A 22,290-nucleotide genomic window follows, 5' to 3' on the forward strand; every position below is an offset into this window, starting at 1 on the left:
GGCGATGAGGAGTAAATGAAGCTTGTGGAAGTAGGCTTGAAATCCTGCCTTCTTACTCTGCATTCCCAAGCCTTCCTGACCTTTGCGTTGGAAGGAAATGAATGGAAAAATCTGTTCTTCCCCAGTTCATTGCCATTGGTGGCACTGCATTCATAAACACAGTAGTATTTCGGCATTATATTTCAGTATATGTTATTAAATATTTTATTTCCTTTCCTAATTTCATTATTGATGAAGAAATAAACATTTAACTGTAATCCTGTCGTTTTTATACAGTCTACACGGCTATAGGAATACATCGTAGTGCCGACTATATGTTGAAGTAAATGCAGCGTCCTCCGTTGCTGCGTCGTATCCATGGCGATTGTCTCTCGACCAATCAGCGTAAAGTTTGGTTTACGGCCGTATTGATTGATTGAATTGATTGGAATTGCGAAGAACGCAAACGTGAGAGAAATGCAAATGTCCTCTTTCACGGTTCATTGGTCTCGGTCTAAACAATCTCAAGCCTACGGTATCTAGCATTTATTGAAGTCTGCAGGGACTTGGACTTGGTATCGCATATGAATTACGGAAGACGTCGGGGCACGTTGCTTCGAGTATAATCGCTGCTACGTGATCGCATGATACAAAGCTATGGTAGTAAAATATGTAACGTGACTCTCTCTTTTTCAATGCGTACGGTAGCTGTATACTTTATAATTGCACCATTTCTGTAGTGGGGTCGATTATTTGATCACCCGCTCAAGATATGCAATTGAATGTGCGCGACCTACTGAATCCACGAGGTTCAGACTTATATTTAACTGGGTGTCTGACATTGCTGCGTTGTATTATAGTTGGAAATGGTTACCATAGCATATTTGTGATGTATAGCAGCATTAATGAAGAACTCAACTTCTGGAATGAAGAAGATTGGTGGAAGGAATGATAGACGAAGAAGAGGTAAGTGAATCTAAAATGATTACATTCATATACCTATGTGTTCATTTATGAATTATTATTATGTATTAGAATCAATTACTTGAGTATTATTGGAAAGGAAAAGCCCTGTGCAGTTGCTGAAAATGTCTAGTGACTAGTGTAAATAATTAGTAAAGGATAGTATAGCTAGATCATATTCGCAAGGAGAGTGTGATTTAGTCATCGAAAGAGTAAGAATTGGTGAAAAATGGTGCCATATGATATGTTGGTGTTAATTTGTTGTTTGTGTATTCGTGATAGCGTTGACCATACAGAATGAATCCAGCAGTAACTTTCTCCTGCATGCCGAACAATGCATAATTTATTATTAGTCGTTCCTATTAGATATTCTATGATGGAGCACTAACAATTTTTTTTTGCCATACTATTTATTTAGCTACAATTTTTTCATGTCGTGTCAGAGAGATAACAAGTTTCAGTCGCTACCGTATGCCATCTACTTTTAACTCAACCCAAGCCTAGGCTCCAGTGACTAACAGCTAATGTGTGCCATACAACATAGAATTTACGGCTTGCTGCATAGATTGATCAGCAGTGATGCATTTCCTTGCAAGGTACCGCATCCTACATGGAGCTTAGGGTGGATCATGTATCATTATCATGACACAGGCATAAATCCTTAGTTCCCACTGTATTTGATCAAGTTGACAGTCTGAATATGGTGTAGGGGACTTGGAATTGTTTCATTTTTAATTAGCAGAATGTTGTTGAATGTCGCAAGTGTCTGGTAAAAACATAGGCTACCTTACAGCAACATTTATGCATAGCTGGTTAATATGTCCTGCATTAGTTCTGAACTAGAAGTAGTGTTGTAAATTTTTACTCTATTGTAAGTAGAAGTAGCAATCATTAGTCTCTGAGGATGAGTCACACACATTAGCATGCTATTACATAGAGATATTCTTGTACGAATATACAAAGGATAGGTGGATATCAAGGTCTGGCTTTTCAGGTTTCATGACATTGCCTCATTCCAAATGGAAGATTGTTGCAAGATGGAAAGGTCGAGATTGAATGAGGCCCAAGTATATTTTAGCTATCATGTCATTGGTTTCATTGTACCATCAAAACATGATGATATCACTTTAAAAATACATGCAATGTTAGATGGACAAGAGATTTAAAAAGTTTTTTTCAACCATGCTGTCATAACAATTACCAAATTTGGTTAAATCACAAACACAGCTATATAGAATATATAACTTCTTTGTGTTCCATTGAAATCAGAAATGCAGTGCAAGGTTATAAAGGAGCCAATGTGAGAAAGTTTGTAATCGATAGGCTTATTATGTACTTGTGAAGCTAGTTTGATGTAGGAAGTTGATATCTGTAGAATTACTATCTTATAACTGTGCAACCAAGTACAATCTATCTTTCACATGTTTCAGTGTGAGGGAGGTATACTTTTGCAGAAGGTTATGCTTACGGCACCGTCATATTTCTGATTTTATGGACATTTGAGCTGAATTTGTTTATGATTAAAAAGTGTTGACAAGTGCATTGGTTTGACTATTGTTTGTTAGGCTATGTTGATAGTCATATCCAGTAATTGTCTGAACATGTGAGAGGGGAAATCAATCGGATGTTGATGGCTACGTCAAATCCTCATCATCGTTGACTATGGCATGGTGGTATGATGAAATTTTTGATTAATATCATCAATCAATTATTATCCGTATACGGAATACTTGCGAAATTTAAACCGGCCACTTGATGGCTGTGATTTGACACACATCCAATGCTGGAGTGTACTTTAGTGCGTTTGCTATGCTTTGAGCGATCAATATTATTTACATAGAAAGGCTAACATCTGACGAATAGCGTGTGAGAAATATGATTAGCATAATTATTCATGATTTGGTTATATACATGGTTTCCATATCGTCATTATAAGATATGTTCTTATTTCTGAAGGGCAATATCATAGACCTTATTTATATTTCATCAAATTTGTCCGAAAATTGAATTTCTTGGCTTATTTTTGGATCCGTGTCATAATTAATAAATTAATAATAAATAATATAGGTAATAAATTATTCACTGATGTGCGTTGGTTCCCAAACTTTTTACTTTTGTACCATTTCGAGTTTTGCACAATGTTAATTGTTCACACATAACTCGATTGTTCATCAACATAGAATATCTCAAAACTTCAAATATATATTTACGTCAACAGTTCAATTATTTTCGTACTCTCAAGGCAATGTAGAGTGCAGATAGGAATATGTCAAAGCAACCAGGCATTGATTAGCCTGCAGTCTATAAATCTAATATCCACTTTAGGCCTTTTGGTATTACTAATAATATTAGCACTTTATGTATCACTATTCCATCTTGCTCTTTCATCTGTGTTTCTTTTTGACATTTCCCTTGATCTTTCTATTCTCTTCCTTGCATTTGTGCCTCACCGGGCACTTCCCTGGACTTGGACTGCAGTCTTTTGTGCGTATGGCGGAGGATTAACCATCTGTGTAAACTCTTCCAACCCCTGGTCTTGAACCCATCGGCACATCCAGCCACATGTCTATAATTATAGTGTTTGTAGTTTTTTTTTCTTGATTTATGGGATTTATAGCAACTAGCAGCTTAGCTATACCCATTCACCGGAGTGCAGAGAAAGATGCTAAGTTGTGGCAAAATTAAGTATTTCCGTCCGTATAAGGCAGTGGTTCCCAACCTTTTCCCACCCACGTACCATTTCGAGGTTTTATGCAGTGCTCGCGTACCACCTACATAACTTACGCGCGCTGAAGGCGGTCAAAAATGTTTCCGTCATTTATGACGTCATAACGACGTATTTGACCTATGCGAGGCGTAATAGCAAATACTAATAAACTAGGCATTATCAGCCAGGGTTAATGGGATGCATGAAATTGTTTTTTCACCACCTGTCACAAGAAGAACAACATAATGAAATAACAGCAAACAACAAACATCAATTGTTTTTATGCGATGGCTGCATTAGCTAATTTTCCGCTAGCTCAGCGGCTCTCAAACTTTTATAGACACGCCCCCGTTTATGATAGTGAAAAATTTCGCGCCCCCTTATCGTCATATCACAAAATGCAACCAGAATGCTAGCAATCCCAACGAATAATTTGATGGCATGGAAGGTTATGACAGTTGATAAAAGAATTCTGAAATATGCAATTAGAACTACACACAGAGCAAAAACAATGTGATAAGGGGAAATCGCGCTAAGCACGAAAAATTTTTTCAGTTGGCTGCAGCTTCGCGCCACCCTTCAGATGTTTTCATCACCACCCCCCCCCCTCTAGTTTGAGAACCACTGCACTAGCTGGTCGATGCGGGGCATATGTTTGCTCACAGCGCATCGAAAGTCCTGCATGGGCGCAACTAATCGGTTTCGTTTCTTCGACTTGATATAGTCATCAGAGATAAAAATCCTTGCTCGCGCTCCCACGTAGAAGGGAAAATTAGCAGCTGGGGAATAGTGTGAGAAGCTTGAGTCTAGTGCGAGGAGGCCATGCTAAGCCTGAAGTTTATTGGAGAACAATCTTTGTGTTCAACCCCATCTTAACTAACAACTACCTTCGGTCGAAAAAAAAAAAACAGAATCTACTCGCGTACCACCTGGAAGACCTTCGCGTACCACTAGTGGTACGCGTACCACAGGTTGGGAACCACTGGTATAAGGCCATGTATGCAATGGATAATGCACCTTGTGAGCAAACAGGGGGTTTAGAACTAGATATCCCTCGTGAACAAAATTCTTTACAACAGGAGAATGCTGCGTGCTACCTGTGGTCCAAGTGCTATATGACGCCTGTAGAGCCAATAATGAACGGGGTGCGGTCTGCAAAATGGGTATATAATTTAGCTTATCTGAGCTAAGATCAAGTTTACTAAGAGATCGGCTAAAAATACTAAAATCGCCAAGATAAGATATGCAATGCATCTGCAGATTTTGTAGGTGACTTTTTTTAGCAAATTTGGCCTGATTTTCTTTCATATATTAGGCATTGATGGTATATGTAGTTCGATTTCGAACTTTATAAATAATAAGCTTCGCAATCACCAGTTCATTTTGAGATAGTGGGTCTTGCAACTACACTAGACATGGTAGACGAGCCCATATGTGCCTCATGGTTTCATTTCGTTATGTATAGGCTATCTGCCTCATTTCTCTAAAAGGTTGCGCAGTGCACACCCACAGCTTACAATATTTATGTAGCCATCCAGGCACCGTATGATGAATTAAGACCCAATTTGTAAAATGTCACTCTTGGTAAAGCAGCCCAGCCCATAATAAGGGCTGGGCACAATGATTCGAGTACTCGAATCTGAATCGAGTATTAATTTTAATGATTCGAGTCGAGTAGTAAAAAACGATTTTTTCGAGTACTGAAATTATACGCTCCTCACCACTGAAAGTTGATTTATCAACGGGGAGTTTATCAACGAGTTAATGCTAATTTCACTGTTGAAGCCTTGAAACCTTGATTGGCCGTATCGTAGCATACGAAATATGAAGTACAAAGCTACGAATGTTACTGGAAATAGCACATTTCCGAAGTGATGATCATCCCACAATATTGTCACCAAGTGCAATGAAATCGGTATGGTCGAAAAAATAGGAAAGTATCCTTAATATGATGGGTAACAGGCATTATATTCTTTGTGGTCGCTTCAAAGGTACATATTTGAACTTTGACAAATAATACTCTACTATGACGTCATAATGAGTGACACTCGATTACTCGACTCGACTCGAAGCATTTTACGTGATTCAGAATCGAATCACTCAGGTACTCGATTTTGCCCAGCCCTACCCATAATATTAAGAAGAGGTGGCTAGTCAGCATTAGTACTCAAGACAAGGCAATTATCGCTGTAAATTTCTACTCCTTGCAGCTCAGTAGTTAGGCCTAGTGAGGGGTCTCAAAATTTCTTGATCAAGTCATTGATAAAAGCAGATTCAGTATCGAATGGGATGAAAACGTTTGAAAAAACTGGTCACTTTGTAAACAGATATTGTACGCCAGCCAGCATTCAGACATCATTATTTCCACTCGTGTTCCAAGTCTGGGGCATGTTCGCAAGGAAAAAAAAGTCGCTTCAAATGCTGGTAGCTACTGACTTCTCACCCTGACTTTGAATAAAATTTAATGAAATAAGGACCGGACCTTTGTGAGATTGTGTGGTCTTCTAGACCGATGTAGGGTTGGTGTCTGTGCAGGGCTGTAACATGTTCTTTTTCTTTCTTGGTCGCTTAGATTCGAAGGAGTAATATTCGGGGACGGATTGTAGTGTGATGGCTGCTGTTGGGTCGTGTGAAAATTTATTTTTAAAAATGGGGTTTAATATTGAATTTGGTTCTTTGAACGTCCGTGAGCTTGAAAGTTTTCTTTGAGGGTCTGTGACTAGAACAAGGCTGAGAACCGGTGAGAACCCATCCTGCTTCCCCCTTTGGACCACATGATTTGTTTCTCCATTATTTGGTACTGAAAGCGATATAATATTAAATAGCTGGACGAAATGAAAGGTCTGGTTCAGTCGTTGCAGTGTGACGTCGCCGGAGCGATGAAATGGCTTGAAAGTTGACTGGGCGGCAACTGAGTCCGAGTCTACATCAGACATGATGTCCTAGTTGCGGAACACAGGGGCAAACATACTCCAGATAACCACAGACAACGGACAACTACTCCCGATATGATGTCCTAGTGGCAACGAAGTCCTAATATGCCCCAGACGTGGTGTCCGAGTGGCAATTCATTTCGAATCTACCCCAGACAATGCTAGCTGCATCTGGGTTCTTAACCGTCAGTCACGTTTTGCGCATCTATCCGTAGGTTAGTTATGCATACAATACAGTTACATGTTATTGCAACCCGACAAACTTCTTGCAGCGATACTAGTAATTAAGACAACGATTCCACCACTGAGTTACTCTGTGAACATGACTTTATCCGATATGACGGTTAATACCCCTTGAAGCTCCATCGCATCACGATAAGCCGTTCTCATTTTCGTAGTGACAGTCTCCTGAAACTCCGCCATTACTGTAACGTGGAATCGATCAGCAATGGCGAACGGAAGTGCGTCCATTTGCCATATGATCTTACTAACTATCAATTAATTTGCTAACTGATTAATGATCATGATGTTGAAAAAAAAAACAGATACGCGTGGAAAACCCGGGCGTGGCATCTCTGCCCTTAAAATCCCCGTGAAAATTCGATTTGTTGTAAGCATTTCGTGGCGCCCGGGCGTAGTACAGGTGTAACCTGTCTTCCTCAAGCGCAACCCTACCGTATCGTATCGCGTTTGGACGTATTTACACGCTACATCACACTCCTTGCCCATTCTTGCTTTATATGCTACAGGCTGCGTGATGTTGTGTCAATTTTTCATTCGACTCCAAATAACCGTGAACTCGCGACAGCGTGCATTCCGATTAAACCTGTCGTGGATTCACCTAGTATTGGGTTACCTCCTTTTTCAGGTTTTCGAAAATGTCCCCCAATGACGCCTAAATGTCCTCCTTATTGAGATTTTGTCCTCATTTTTGAGAATTTTTGTTAAATATAGGGCGAATTCGACTGAGATACAGTAAATCAGCACTGACTGAAATCATTTTGTTGGAAACGAGTTCTTGTAGCCGTACGTTCTTATCGTGTCACTTTGGAAAAGCGTAGGAGTGTCTAATATCACGGAATATATTCAATATACACGGGGTTGCCATCAACATGGAACAAAAGCTGAGGACATGCAAATACGATTATCTGCGAAACTTGTAAACTGATGAATTAAACAAAGCTCATCGCTTTCGTCAATTTTCAATCACACAACTTAAAAATATGGACAATGTAGTTTATAAGTCACCGCCCTTCAAAATAAAGTTAAATCTTAGAATCACGGGCGGTATGGCAACCCTGAATGTTATATCACAAAATGCATGTGATCTAATCACACACGCTCAGTGCTGGCATGAGGTACGATTTTCTACGCACGCAACTCCGTACGCACCGATCTCGACAAGACTGAACCTTCGACGTTGCGCCGGGATCCGGAGATGAGTTCACGGATAATTTTAAAACCAGGATTCTGTTCCGAACACGGTATACGATTTCTAGAAGTCGGCCGAAAGTCCCTCTGGAACATTTGATGTTCCAAAACCCGAGACCTAATCCAGTATCGCGAAGAATAGATTCATGCCCATTTAGAATCCGTGAATTCGAATTCCTTTTTGGGACTCGTGCTCGAATCGATATCATTGTCCAGTTAACATGTTATATAATCCATCGTATTCAGTCCAGTCTAGTGGTCACGAACCCGCGTGAAGGCAACTGGTGTTGTTTTGTCGGATGTGCCACGGTCTTCTTGCGACCTTTTTGATGAAAAAAAGGCCCCGTACTTTGCTATTTCGATTGCGGTTTCGTACGTGACTTCATTCATGACGCGCGCGCTACTGCCCGTGCGGGCACACGCTTTAACATTTTTCTGTTGCTTGTTGCCACCGCCGTACGAACGCTGTTTATCCTCGAAATGCTGAAAAGTTTGTTACGCTGGAAAATGTCTGCATCGTACGTCACGTTTGTGTTAATCATCTTAATTAAAGCAGTTCGCGAGTCTGACTTGTGATTATTACGAAACAACGACAAGATTCTTTATAAATCTCGCATTTGGTTAACCGCATATACTGACGTTGGCTCCTGATCAGAATCGATCGAAAAGCTTCGAATGGAATATTGACAATATAATTATTGTTTGTTATTGTTGCAGTTCATTCACTAAACTCCACGGTCAGTGGCGCGTCTTATTACCTTGCGCGTGTATTATCAAGACGAGAGTGGATAACCAATGACCGTACTATTGACTATTGAATTCGAATTGTTATCAATATTTGGTACATTGATGTCCACTTCTTAATTCCAGTACTACATCCATATTTTGAAATCTGTCCTGACAGTGCCGCCAATTCTGCCCACAATCTTAGCGCAGCGCCTAAGCTTGGGACGGGTTAAAAATGTATGTACAATATTGCTTGCTATTGATAGTTCAGATGAGATTCGCGCGCGATCTGATTTTACGGCAGCGCAACCATGGCTGTCTAGTGCAGGGCATGGTATGGTATGGTATGGAACGATAATTTTCCATACTCCATACTTGCCTTACTCTCTCCATACCATACTTGCAATTTTCCATACCATACCAACATTGTTCCATACCATACTTGATACATATTCCATACTTTCGAATACTTCAATATCATAAGTATAGTACCATTTATAGCACCTATATTATTGATATTTCGGATGTCATTATTGCTTTAACTGGCCATGATACGAATCTAATTCCTGGTAATAGTTTTACAGAGTCTGTTTTGGTGAGGTTTAGTTCACGGTGGTGAGGTGCCGTGTACGTCTACTCTACAGCTTCCACGAGAAAAATGAGATAGTCAGCTGATGTTTTCTGGGACCGTCCATAAAAGGGAGTGGCAACATACGACCCGCGGGCCGGATGCGGCCCGCAACAAGATTTTGTCCGGCTCGCGGACAATTTCCCGTCTTACATGATAATGTGGCCCGCGGCCACAGTCTGCCGAGATTCCCCACTACTTGCCAAAACGTCAAATTTTAGTGACTGTATGTTATTATATAGGTGTGCGCACTGCGCATCGTGCGAGAGTGGAGCTTACGCGTAAGTTTGTCGAAGCGAGAAGACTTGCATTATCGGCATTTACGATGCACTCAACCCTAATGAATTGATATCTTGGTAAATTTTGGGTGCCGGGCTTATCAAACGTTTGAAATCTTAATTAAGGATTGCACCGTGAGTTAGTTGATCAGAGAGAAGCAGACATTGCGGCGCCTGTACGACAATGCTGTTCTCAAACCCATATTGTATTGTCATTATCGGCGAGAAGTGGCTTTGAAGTGACATTGCAATGTACCGGAAATGCGATGATATTCTTGTGGAGCAGGGGCGGGTAACTTCTTCAGTTGGCGGGCCGGATATAGGAAAATTAGGAACTTGGCGGGTCGGATTGCTGAATGGATAAATTATTCGCACATATATACAAGGAATAAATTGTATTTAATGGATGTATTTTATCGACAGATGAGGCACACGCAAGTTTGAAGTAACTACTCGCACAATAATTTATAATATAGGCGCACCCATAAAATATCTCAGCTGCAGGCGATCAATACTGCAGCGATCTGCGTGATTATTAGTACAGTATTTGGTTGGGGTTAGCGTGGCGAGAATTTGAAACTATATCTACCCCACTCCCTGATCTATAATCCTAATTCGAGAGCGTTTGAAATATGACCAATAAGATATCTTGGTATGTAAATAGTATAAACGTGCGGACAATGTTTCAGAAGAAATGTAATTGTCAATCACATTGAGCATTTAGTACGTTGCATCATGATTGCCTGTAAGCTGCCTTCACTCAAGGAATGGGGTAGTTGGCGTAGCCTACATTACCAATTATTGCGTCACATGATAGACCAGGGGTGGGCAAACTACGGCCCGCGGGCCACATGCGGCCCGCAACACCGTTCTGTGCGGCCCGCGAGAGTTTAATGAAACTGATTAAAAATATTGATAAATTGCGTACTAAAAATCGAATTAGTGCAGGGACTTGATTAAACCTTTTCTTAATTTCATCATGATAATTCTAAGGCAGTGGTTCTCTAACTGGGGAGGCGCGCCCCCTTGGTGGCGTGAAAGCATGTAATGGGGCGCGATGCTCTGCGCAACTGAAAAAAATTTTCGCGCCTCGCGCGATTTACATCCAATTCAGAAGTATTGCTCTGTATTTAGTCTGAATTTCCTATTTAAAAAATCTTATCCACAGTCGTAACCTTCCATGCCATGAAACTATCCGTTAGGTTTGCTAGCATCCCGAGTGCGTTTTGTAATGACGAAATCTTTCACCATTATAAAGGGGGCGTGTCTTAAGAAGTTTGAGAACCACTGCTCTAAAGTAAATATTTCCGATATTATTTTATGATTAATTTATGGCGCGACAGCCCGATCTCAAGACGCACGCAGTTTGAAAGGTTTCAAATGCTAAACATCACAGAAATCCTAAACGAGATTGACATAATTCAATTCACGAGTGTGATTCCAGATTGGCCACTCCAGTTTTATTTATTTCAGTGATATGCTTAAAAAAACGATTAGCGCGTACCTTAAGTAGATTCGTTTTCTGTATGCGTAGAATTGGGATATTTATATTTTATCTACACATAGTAGAAACGTATTTGAAACTAGCATGGTTATGATGCTGTCAGTCCTGGAACTGAACCAGAAGTGGAATTAGTAAATCTATGAACAGATCGCTGCTCAGTGCTCACAGATTTAAATTTCAATCCTGTTCTGAGAATCGGGACAACCGACTTTCATCTCTATAGTTTTGACAAATTGGTTATTGAGGTCGACCAGCCTATGAAATCTCGCCCCTATATGTTTCTGACGCTTGTACGATATCACCAGAAGCAATGTTTGGCACATATATTATCTCCATGTCCTCACAATATAACCAAATACCAATATTGCGATTTGGTTTATAATACCAATTTATTTTATATAGTGCGGCCCGTGAATGGACTCAGATGTTGAATGCGGCCCGCGAGCTCAAAAGTTTGCCCATCCCTGTGATAGACTATGCTCGGAGACGTCGTGTCTAGACTCAATAGAATATAGGATCAACATTATTGTTGTCATTATTACATCACAAAATCATGTCATTCCAAATGCTCCTAAAACCGTTGCACAAGCGTGTATTTGTTCCTACACAGCGTTCAATAGTTCACGTTCACACATAACAAAAGCGATCGTATTCCGTGAACAGCGAACAACGTACGCTTCATGAAGCTTGCACAGATCACGATAAAACGTATAAAACATCAAAGTATGGAAGTATGGAAATGTCGTTCCATACCATAGATTAAAATCTTCCATTCCATACCATACTTGCATTGTTCCATATTCCATACCAAAATATCGATCCATACCATACCATACTTCCATACCATACCATACCATGCCCTAGTCTAGTGTCTAACCATCGCAGCTCGAACCAGCCAATCGGGATGCAGGTTCACAATATATGGTGAGGACATTTAATTTAGGATTTATGATCAACTGCACAGTGCACATGAATGCAAATGGCAGAGAGAAAGAATAGGCGTCTACGGGGCGAATTATTGGGTTTTGATATCGAACATCATGCTGACGAAAATGAACATTGGGAGGGGTGGCAATAGTGCTCTTATCGCTCAAATTAGGACCCGAAAGGGGCGGGTAACTTTTACTTGGGCCACGGCTTGTTCGTCTGTGGCGTTTGTGAGGTTGTTCGGTTTTGACACACACTGAATATCAGCTAACGTACGGGATTCGGATTGGACATGATTTCTTAATTTTCAAGTTTTGGTCAGGGGCGTACTCGGACTAGATAATAATCTAACACTTCCGGCTTGATCGGTGGTGGGACAGTAATCTAGCGAATCTTCAGTGCACATCAGTGTGACTTCAGCTGTTCGCTCTCAGAGACTAGTAAGCGAAGCGTCACCTTAAAAAGTGCCTTGCAATAGCGTCAATCTCTATATTGGAAATGGGATCGGCAATTGCAAAGGATGGAGGTTCGGTTTCGATCCGCATTCTATACTGCGTATGTCACTACACGCGGTGCTCCACCGCAACAGTTACAATTCGACTACTGATCGCACCCAATTCCCCGCGGTCAATCACGGCCAAAACGAATGATGTAGGCCTGGTGCGTCTTGACCTTTAACAAAACCCCGAGATTGGGTTATAAGCAGGCCGTGTTATTTTTGGCATATGCCAAAACTGCCAAAAATAACTTATTTTTGGCATTTTTCGATTTTTATTTTTGGCAGTTTTGGCATCGTCCTCTAATCAGATAGTTTCAGCCTCGAATTAGTCACAAAAACGCTTTATTTGGGCTAGTTTGTCAAAAGACACCACAAAATGTGCAGCATCCACGTATAATCAGTGCCAACAAACAATAAGAAGAAGAAAAACCTAACGATTTCATAGTTTAATAATATCAAACGAAACCACAAAATGTGCAGTATCCATTGGAATCGATGCCAATAAGCAAAAAAAAAAGCCTAACACGCTCAACAGCTGATTTTCACAGCTGTTGAATAGACTTAGATCGTTTGCACTGTAACAGTGATTCCAAACTCAGGTCAGCCAAGTTTCTCCTAAATTCATTTCTCGCCCAGCGAATCTGGGAAATATCGGCTTCAACAGTAGCCGTTGAGGGAAAGAATGTTGCCAGTCATCCACAAAAGGTTTTCAGAGCTTCAAAATCTTTGGAGGGCCGAACCGGCTTCCATGCATTATGAAAAGAGATCACTTCGCCAGTGCCATCGATCTCATCGCGGAAAGAATTTTCTTCCTGATCCTTTTCCAGGAGTTTCCTGTGTTGTCTCTCAACACAATCTATTTAGTAGCCCGACTATCATTTCTCCTTCAGTCTACCGATATATTTTCGGAGGACTTTTGTCACTTCAGGTGGCTTTAATATTACCAACTCGCATGGAAGAGTCCTGTGAAGGTTAGCTTGTTTAGGAACATTGACGCAACAAAACTGTCTGGCAAAACGAGACTGTGCAGCCCAGCCAGACAGTTTGTTGCGTCACAATGTTCGACTCGATCACAATGCAAAAATCGAGGTTGATTTTGGGGGTTCCAGTTCCATGAGCAGAATTTAATTTATATTTTAATGGTCAGTGCTGCGGCAGCTTCTCATTGATACCCGTTTTATCAAATTTAGCGCTTAGCGCAAGCCGGTCAAAAATGGTCGTAAAATTGCCTTTGGACAAATGGAAAGTATGACGTAAACCAAGTGCAGTCAGCCGTTCAATCTCGCTGTGCCCACACCATTTAGGACACCATGCTTTCACCCCTAATGGGTGGGCTGGACCCAGATTAAGAAACCTGCCTTTCACAAACGCTCTTCTCGCTTGTAACGCGGTCCTGTTAACACAACAACATGAACGAAATACACTATTTGGCAGGCCGTGTTATTTTTGGCATATGCCAAAAATTGTTTATTTTTGGCATTTTCAAATTTTTATTTTTGGCAGTTTTGGCATCTGACTCCTGAAATGCCAAAAATAACACGGCCTGGTTATAAGTGAATACGATCCACATGATACTGCGAGAATTGTTGCCTCTCAAGTTCAGGTGTTTGAGTTGCAGTCCGTGAAAATGTGAGCAATGAGCACGCAGCACTTGTGTAAGACTTATTTTAGGGCTGGGGTCAGGGTTAGGGTTTAGTTCGTTTTGACAGTGCAGTCACATACTTGAGTGTCGCATGTGTCACGCGACCGCGCGATACGTTTGGCTAGTGATAGTTCGCAAAGATGGCTTGTTTTTGTTACGTTACGGATGTTTTATCAACATTCCAGCCTTTATAGCAGACCCAAAGATCAGTATCATTGTGATGGCGAGCGGCGTTTTCTCTTTCGCTAATAGTTTTTCTTTTTCTCTCGGCCGGCCGTTAATTTTCTCCGTTAACGTAAATCCACTTCGTTGAATTACTGCAGCCGATGTTGCGGATGACCTTTACAGGGAGATTCTCGCTGCGAGCGCGGTACTGAACACTGCCGGCTTGGCGGGCCAAGTTGAACTCGCTCGCTAATTTGCCTGTCGGCGGCGGCTTCGGTAAAATGTTTATCGGGACGAGATCGCAAACACACAAGATAACGGTGCCATCGCGCAATCGCACCGTTGATGTTATCGTGATTTCGTCATGGCGTTTGGCGGTCGCGCTAATAAGCAGCTGCATTCCGGCGTAGACCGCAATCTTTCGCTCATGAGCGCGAAACTTTAGCAACGTTGTCTGGGCTATGGGCTCGCTGACAATTGTATTATGCCTTGGGGGTAGGGCTTAATCAAATGCGGTTACACTTCTACACTTTGTACGTACTACCGACTACCGAGGTTTCGGTGATGAATTCTTTTCATTTTTCGAAGGGTTGATTTGGGTTCATTGTATATTATAAGTAGGACTCTGCAGCATATAGTACTGGCCTACTGGGCCGAGTATTAGTCTCCGAATTGCTCCGAGTATCACATATTATGACGTCACACGAGCATAGATGATGCGCAAAGTGTAAGGTTCAGATATATAGGCTACCTTCTATGCGAACGCAAATGAATGAAACAATGCAGTTCTCTTAACCGGTGTGCACGGTGGACCCTATGGTGCATCATAGTATGTGTTGGGTGCTCCAGCACAAAAGGGTGCATGAGAAACATGGCAATCTGAAGCAGCGGTTATACGGTGCGAGTGAGGCTCGCGGAGGTGCCGACCTTATTATACGGGAAACATCCTCTGAAATAGGCGGTAGCCTAATCAAATCAACCACGGGGCTGGCTAATATTTTTTTAAGTCGGCACAAGAATATTAAGTAGTGCACACCAATATATATACACGGATTTGCCAGCCTGGCAGGATTACTGCCTTTTTTAGTCGACAGTACCCATTGGCGGTAACTTTTAGTAGGTCCGCGCTGAAATGGGTGCACGACTTCGTCACAACAATTTAGGTGTGCACCACACCAAAAAGGGCTGAATAGCACTGGTCTACGACACGAAATCTTGTGTTTTTTTCATCAATACTATTTCATCAGATGTTTCACAATGCTGTGGGTTGATCGCGAATTCTCGTTGATAGTATAGGCTACATAACGTGTTAGTGGGAAGAGGCGTATAATTTTATCACTCGACAACTTGTCTCTCACATCTGTACTCGGAATCATTACAATTATTACTCGAATCGGTGTGCCACACCCTAATTATAAGTATTCATTCTCTGCAGTGTACTCATTGGCGTCGTTAGCATTGTTGTGTAACAACGATCGCTACAATTGTGGAATTCATATCGCCCTGACAACTGCCTCCCCATCAGAATGCGTACCGGTTACCCATCTGATAAGAGTACTAATTTTGGTGTTGGAGGATGACATCAATATCTGTCAGTCCGGGGCCTACGATACTAAGTATCGTAGGTCAGTCACTGTTTTCTTATGGTAATTTTGAGACTTCGGCGGGTATTGACGCCTCGCGATCCGTTTGGTTTCGTGGCAGTCACATCTGCGATTGGTTTGTGCAATTGTACAGTGCATGGCAGTTAGGGCTGGGCACAATGATTCGAGTACTCGAATCTGAATCGAGTATTAATTGTAATGATTCGAGTCGAGTGGTAAAATACGATGTTTTCGAGTACTGAAATTATGCGCTCCCCATCACTAAAAGTTGATTTACTATCGAGAATTATAGTCTTGATACCATTTTCCACTGAGCGAAGCCTTGAAACCTTGATTGGCCGTGTCGCAGCCTACGAGACATAGTACAAAGCTACGAACGTTACTGGAAACAACACATTTTCAAAGTCATCATCATCCAACAACATTGTCAACAAGAGCAATGAAATCGGTATGGTCGAAAAAATACCAAAGTATCTTTAATGTGACGTATAACAGGCATTATATTCTTTATGGTGGGATAAAAGGTACATTTTTCAACTTTGACATATTATATTCTGTTGTGACGTCATAATGAGTGATACTCGAATACTCGACTCGAAGCGTTTTACGTGATTCAGAATCGAATCACACAAGCACTCGGGTTTGCCCCGCCCTAAATTGACAATAAGCAGGTAAATTTCTCCCTGCTCTCATCGCTCTATTCTCGGCTTTCTATTTTAAGAATACCGCTTCCTGAATAAATGGTGGTTTAGCCGTGTCGGGTAGGCTGTGCGGTTCAAGTTTTCGCCTCATTTTTACTGGTCCCTAAAGCGCGCTCCATCGTTGGCTGCGCTGTGGAAGATGTAGCATGGAGTGCATTGACAAGACTGTCTGTAATATATGTGTGTTGTACCCTTGAATCTTTTACTGGGTGTTGTTACCGGTGTTCGTTTCAATTTCCTGCTGCTGACCCGGGTTCAACCTCGTCTGTTAATACGAAATCAGTGGCTCCCACAGTTGACGATATTGCTCCTGTGGGCGATTTTGAGAGCCAGGGGACGCTGCTCAATGCTCGACTCAGCCAAGCCTGTGAGAGGGAAAAAGATCGAAGTCGGCGGAATTTACTTCACATTGCGCCAGTTAAACTTGTTTTTGAATGCTATCGACTTCTTAGCTCAGGGGTGGGCAACATACGGCCCGCGAAGGGATTTTGTCCGGCCCGCGGACAGTTTTTCGTCTTACATGATAATGTGGCCCGCCGGCCCCAGTCTTCCGAAATTCACGACTACTTACTTACATACATCAAATATTAATGACTGTATGTTATTATACACATGTATGCGCAGCGAGCGAGGGTGGAGCCTACGCGTAAGTTCGTCTAAGCGAGAAGACTTGCATTATCGGCATTTACGATGTACGCCTACTGAACCCTAATGTCATTTGTGGTGATCATGGTGTCTGTCGACGACAATGGTCATTTACACCAGGCCGATATTTCTTATTTTTGATTCCGTAGCCACCGACTTGTAGCACGGCGCACACTTCTAGGCTTTTGTAAGACACCGCTTATGCGAGGTGTGGCCAACTGAAAACGCGTCGTGGGCCACTTTCAAATTTCGAGGCCGCGGCCCGCATGAATTCAATATCGAGATAGATAGGCCACACAGTTTAGCAACTACGCTATCTCGTCACCTACTAAACCCTAACGCATTGATATCTTGGTAAATTTGAAGTACCGGGCTTATTGAACGCCTTGAAATCTTAATGAAGGATTGCACCGTGTGTTGATTGATAAGAGAGAAGCAGACATGGTGGTGCCTATATGACAGGGTTGGCCAACCTGCCGCCGTAGAAGCAATTGTGCGGCCGTGGACACGTAATTCAATTAGTATGTATTAGTGGCCGTCGACATGGAATTTGAATTTACGAATTGACTCCCGATTTCTTGAAAGATTTTGATTATTCTTGAAATTTTCTTCGCGCAGGGCGCGATTCAATGCGACTTCATTTTTCGATGTTAATATAGTTGCGCACTTTGCAATCAGTACAGTTGCCCACAGCACAGTTGCGAACAGCAGAGGCAAATGATGCGCCTCATAAAGAAATACCAACTCGGAATCGTGTGCGAATCGTGTGCTCCTCACTATCACAATCCTGACGGGAGGTCGAGAAATGCAAAGAACAGCCTGCAGCAAAGTGACTAATAATAATTGGCCAGCCCGAAGATGCATCATCCTTCACAACCAGCCCTACATTTTCGAAAACAGCCCTCCATCAATCTGATCACATGGGCGGAGAAATAATATGTAAAACTAATTTTATTGACGAAATTGATGACTAGATCTGAAAAAGTTTGCGCGCTTGGCGCGATTATGAACAGCCTACATTATAAAATAGATTAATACGGAGTTCACCGGAAATGGACATGGACACTGTAACATGAGTATTTGGCGTCCTGCTAGTTCATTACGACTATGCCCTGGAATGCGGCCGTAGGCTACATGAGTAGTCGAAATGCGGCCGTGACTGGCAGAAAGGTTGGCCACCCCTGCTGTATGACAATGCTGTTCTCAAATCAACATTGTCTTCGTCAATATTGGCGAGAAATGGCTTTGAAGTTGCATTGCTGTCGTTAAAATACATTCATTAAATACAATTTATTCCTTGTATATGTGGATAAATGGGCGAATAATGTATCGATTCAGCAATCCGGCCCGCCAAGTACTTAATTTTCGTATATCCGGCCCGCCGCTTGGAGAAGTTGCCCGCCCCTGTCTTAGCTGAAGGCGTTCAAAAGCTACTTTTCGCTTGACAATGAACAGTATGCAAAATTAGTATTCACGCATTCACATTTTTATCATATCACTTATGCACTTACTGTGAGGCGGCGAATGAATGTGAAGTTGGTGCGACTTGAGCTACTCCTCTCTTGACGTAGTCCGACTGCGATAGATTCGAAATCCCAATTTGCAATTCTGCGCATTGATCACCGATTCGATTATACAGCATACCTATACTCGCTTGAGCTTTATCCCTACTGAGCCTTCCCCCAATTCGACTGTGGCTGGCATCGAGTATTCATCATGATATTAAATGACGCGTCACCTGACCAGGTTCGTTATTTTCTAAATCCCATTGATTGTCATGTCCAATGCTATATCCTTCCCTTGCACAGGGTATATAGGATTAGACACGTCACTGATTAGTTATTCCGCAATCGATTAGGGCGGTCGAATATAATTGTCCTGCATGTGGATAGATTCATATTCTTCTCATGATTCCTCGACTAATGGACCAATAGAAGTGAGTATGGCCGCCTGGACGGTAGTTTTGTGTAATATAAGTCGTCAGATGAGATCAAATAACGTTTGCAAATGGCGAGTTAGGTCGATGCCCACGGTTTCAATGCTTGTTGTCCGGTTTATTGACTACTTTAACCGTCTTACACTAGTCGATGGTATTATTCGGGAGACCTGTAGGCTTTTGTAAGACGGTGCTCACAGTGCCAATGCCAGTGGTTCTGAGCCCGGGATGCGAGATGTAGGTACGAGAATTCAGGTTATTCTTAAAGGTGTCGAAATGAAATCAGAAGGTCTGATTAGCTCAACGCGCTATTCTAGTACCCTTTCAGCTGTCATGGTCAACAATACCTGATGTAGTAATATGTTACTCTGACCGGCTTACTACAAAATTTGCATTCTCCTAATTCTATTTGCGATACAAGACTTACTGGGCATACTACAGTCTCGGGAACTCCGTAGTGCCACAATTGACTCGAGTCGATGCAAATTTTGACTCGAGCCAAGTATTTTCAAAATTTATGTATCGAGTCACGCAAATTTATTAATTGGCCCGAGTCGCACCAAGTCGACTCGAATTTACGGATTTCGAGTCACTTTTAAGTCACCAAATACATTCTGTACGAATTAATGTGTTGGTGCAGATGAAATGTGCACAGGCACACTGCACATGGAATGGCGCTATCCTGTCACATTTTGTACCATATAATTTCAAAACCACAAATACGATATGCCTGACTGGTTCTTTATGCAAGGTGCGTGGGTGCAACTTCAACTGCCCCCACCCACTCCCGATAATATCCATCGGATCTTGGCTTCGTCGCCGTATTACACTCCGAGGCATTCAGATACCCTCCGGTGAAGACGGCGATCTGTCGAGCGAAAGCAGGGCCTGTAACGACCTATCTCAGCGACATTTTTGATATGCCCTTGGGTTGAGCTTGACGATATGGCTAGTCAATCCGTTTTTTTTACAAGAAATTGATCGCTTAGTTTGGTGGATATGGTCGACTTAGTGTTTCTCGAACTTTTTTGAGCTACCGCCCCCTGAACAACCAATAATGTACCAGCGCACCCCGACCCACTTCTTCACCACGCCTAAATAATAAAACGAAAGTCGTTCTGTATTAATGACAGGTATATATTAATGAGACGAATCAGTCGCGCAGCCACGGGGTTCGGGGGTCGCGATCCCCCGCTGAGATGATGGCGAACTTATGTCATTGATAGCCGCGCGCTCGGCAATCGTCGCTGGCCTGATTAACGCGAAAGGCCCGGTGCGCACTATACCATCGCTTGCCTGCGCAATCGCATTGCATTGATCTGGTGCGCACGATATCATCGCTGGCCTACACGATCGCATCTGCAATAGGCCTGGTACGGAAGATATCATCGCTGGCCTAACTATCGCGGCTCGGGGCTAGCATGCTTTGGCTCCTATTTTTCGATGCCTTGGAGACAATGATTAGCGATTGTGATTGAAGAGTGACATCGAATTTCCGCAAACATGTACGTGCCTGCGTGCGTAATTGATTTTCGCTAAGACTGACACATAGTCATCAGAAGATGTGTGTCAAGGCTTGAGTTTTAAAAATGACACCACCTGAAATCGGTGTCATATAAGACAGATTCCATAACAACTCGGACATTTTGACTTACGCAAATCGTCGCCGAGGCTACCTAATACGCGCTGAGAAGAGCGCGTATTTAATTGCTCACGAGAGATCAGGGACTCGCTAATTGACAGCACTTCCGGACTCGTTGGCAAGCTTATCATACGCGTATGCTCGTCAACACGAGGAGAATGTAAAATCGGCATTTACTCATGTACTTAACCCTATATGAGTAAATTAGAAAAAATGGAAACCCCCCTTTTATCTCCCCTCTCCCCCCTTATTTTTTTGCTGGCTACGCGTCCAAGACGGATAAAGGTGCATTCTTAGCCAAAAGGATGTGTATTTTCACCCATGTAGCACCCTTGGTTTGCTGGTGTGAAAATACACCCATGACACAACAGAACAATGAACTTTTTGGTACAGATGCTTGAATAGACCTACAACCCCAAGTTACCTTGACTGAATCGATTTTGCATTTTTACCGAGTATTCGACTGCTTTACACATCAATCATTTCAACACTACTCAACAGTTACACGTTGTACTCTAAACCTACACCGCCCCATTTGCTCTCACCGCCCATTTTTATAGCCGACGCCCCCCAATCGCCAGTTTCGTGGCCAGCGCCCCCTTCGTGCTCGCGAACGCTCCTAGGAGGGGCGCTGTCCCCCACTTTGCGAACCGCTGAACTAAACTGTACAGTGTACAATCATTGGTACAGTCCGATGTGCCATATTACGATGCAAAAATTCAATGATTTCACCTGTAAAGGGGTCAATGCCAAGGGATCTCATGCGCAGCCACGAAAAGTAAAAATAACTTTGTGTATGCAGACGATCTTGACAGTCAAGCAGTTCACTGCGGCGTAGGAATCCAAAAAATTACTGTGTGCGTACAACACCTAACCCCTGTCTTTCGCATGGTATCTAGAAACTAGACAGCTGTATCATCCGTAATCTGGCATCACTGTATCAGTCTAAATACGAATCCTCGTTTATTATTCGTGGCCGTGTTCGTCATTACTACAGAATCATGGATTCTGTTTGGACCTAGAAATTCATGTATTCAGAAACAAAACATCAATGAAATACGCGGTGCGTGCGGTGAAACTTGGCGAAGCTGAATCCAGCTCTTCAAAATAGTGATGGCAACCTGTAGTCCTCGAGAAGTTGGTTGCTGGTCCACGAAAATTTCGTATACTTTTGCAGGTTCAGTGAAGGTTCATGGTAGTGTTCAAGAATGCTGATCAGTAGGGCGATTTTTTATTTACTTAAAAAGGAAAGATTTTGAACTGGGAACTCAAAATTTTGAAATTTGTTGACCTTAAAAAATTTAATTTTGGCCCTATGTAAGTAAATTAGGTGTTTTCCCCAAATAATGTGAGAATTGTACTACTTGTTTTCATTTCTGG

General features: G+C 42.2%; 2 protein-coding genes across 3 annotated transcripts in view; both read left to right on the forward strand.

Moving 5' to 3' along the window:
* The first annotated feature begins 557 nt into the window (after positions 1-557).
* LOC145448143 (uncharacterized) overlaps positions 558-22,290 on the forward strand; it is a 72,474-nt gene continuing 50,741 nt past the window's right edge. The window contains exon 1 of one of the 2 annotated variants that reach the window (XM_080326469.1): positions 558-945. In XM_080326469.1, the coding sequence (XP_080182595.1) occupies positions 928-945 (18 nt within the window). In that variant the 5' untranslated portion in view covers positions 558-927. The remainder of the gene's footprint in view (positions 946-22,290) is intronic. The other variant, XM_080326468.1, reaches the window with a different exon arrangement.
* The window catches only part of LOC145448144 (uncharacterized), a 107,512-nt gene continuing 86,049 nt past the window's right edge, over positions 828-22,290 (forward strand). Inside the window, exon 1 of the mRNA XM_080326472.1 lies at positions 828-838. The gene's annotated coding sequence lies outside the window, so the exon portion shown is untranslated. The remainder of the gene's footprint in view (positions 839-22,290) is intronic.

Source organism: Botryllus schlosseri, chromosome 10 (assembly GCF_051294905.1).
Source record: "Botryllus schlosseri isolate E-star chromosome 10, Bs_hap1, whole genome shotgun sequence".
NCBI classification, from domain to species: domain Eukaryota; kingdom Metazoa; phylum Chordata; class Ascidiacea; order Stolidobranchia; family Styelidae; genus Botryllus; species Botryllus schlosseri.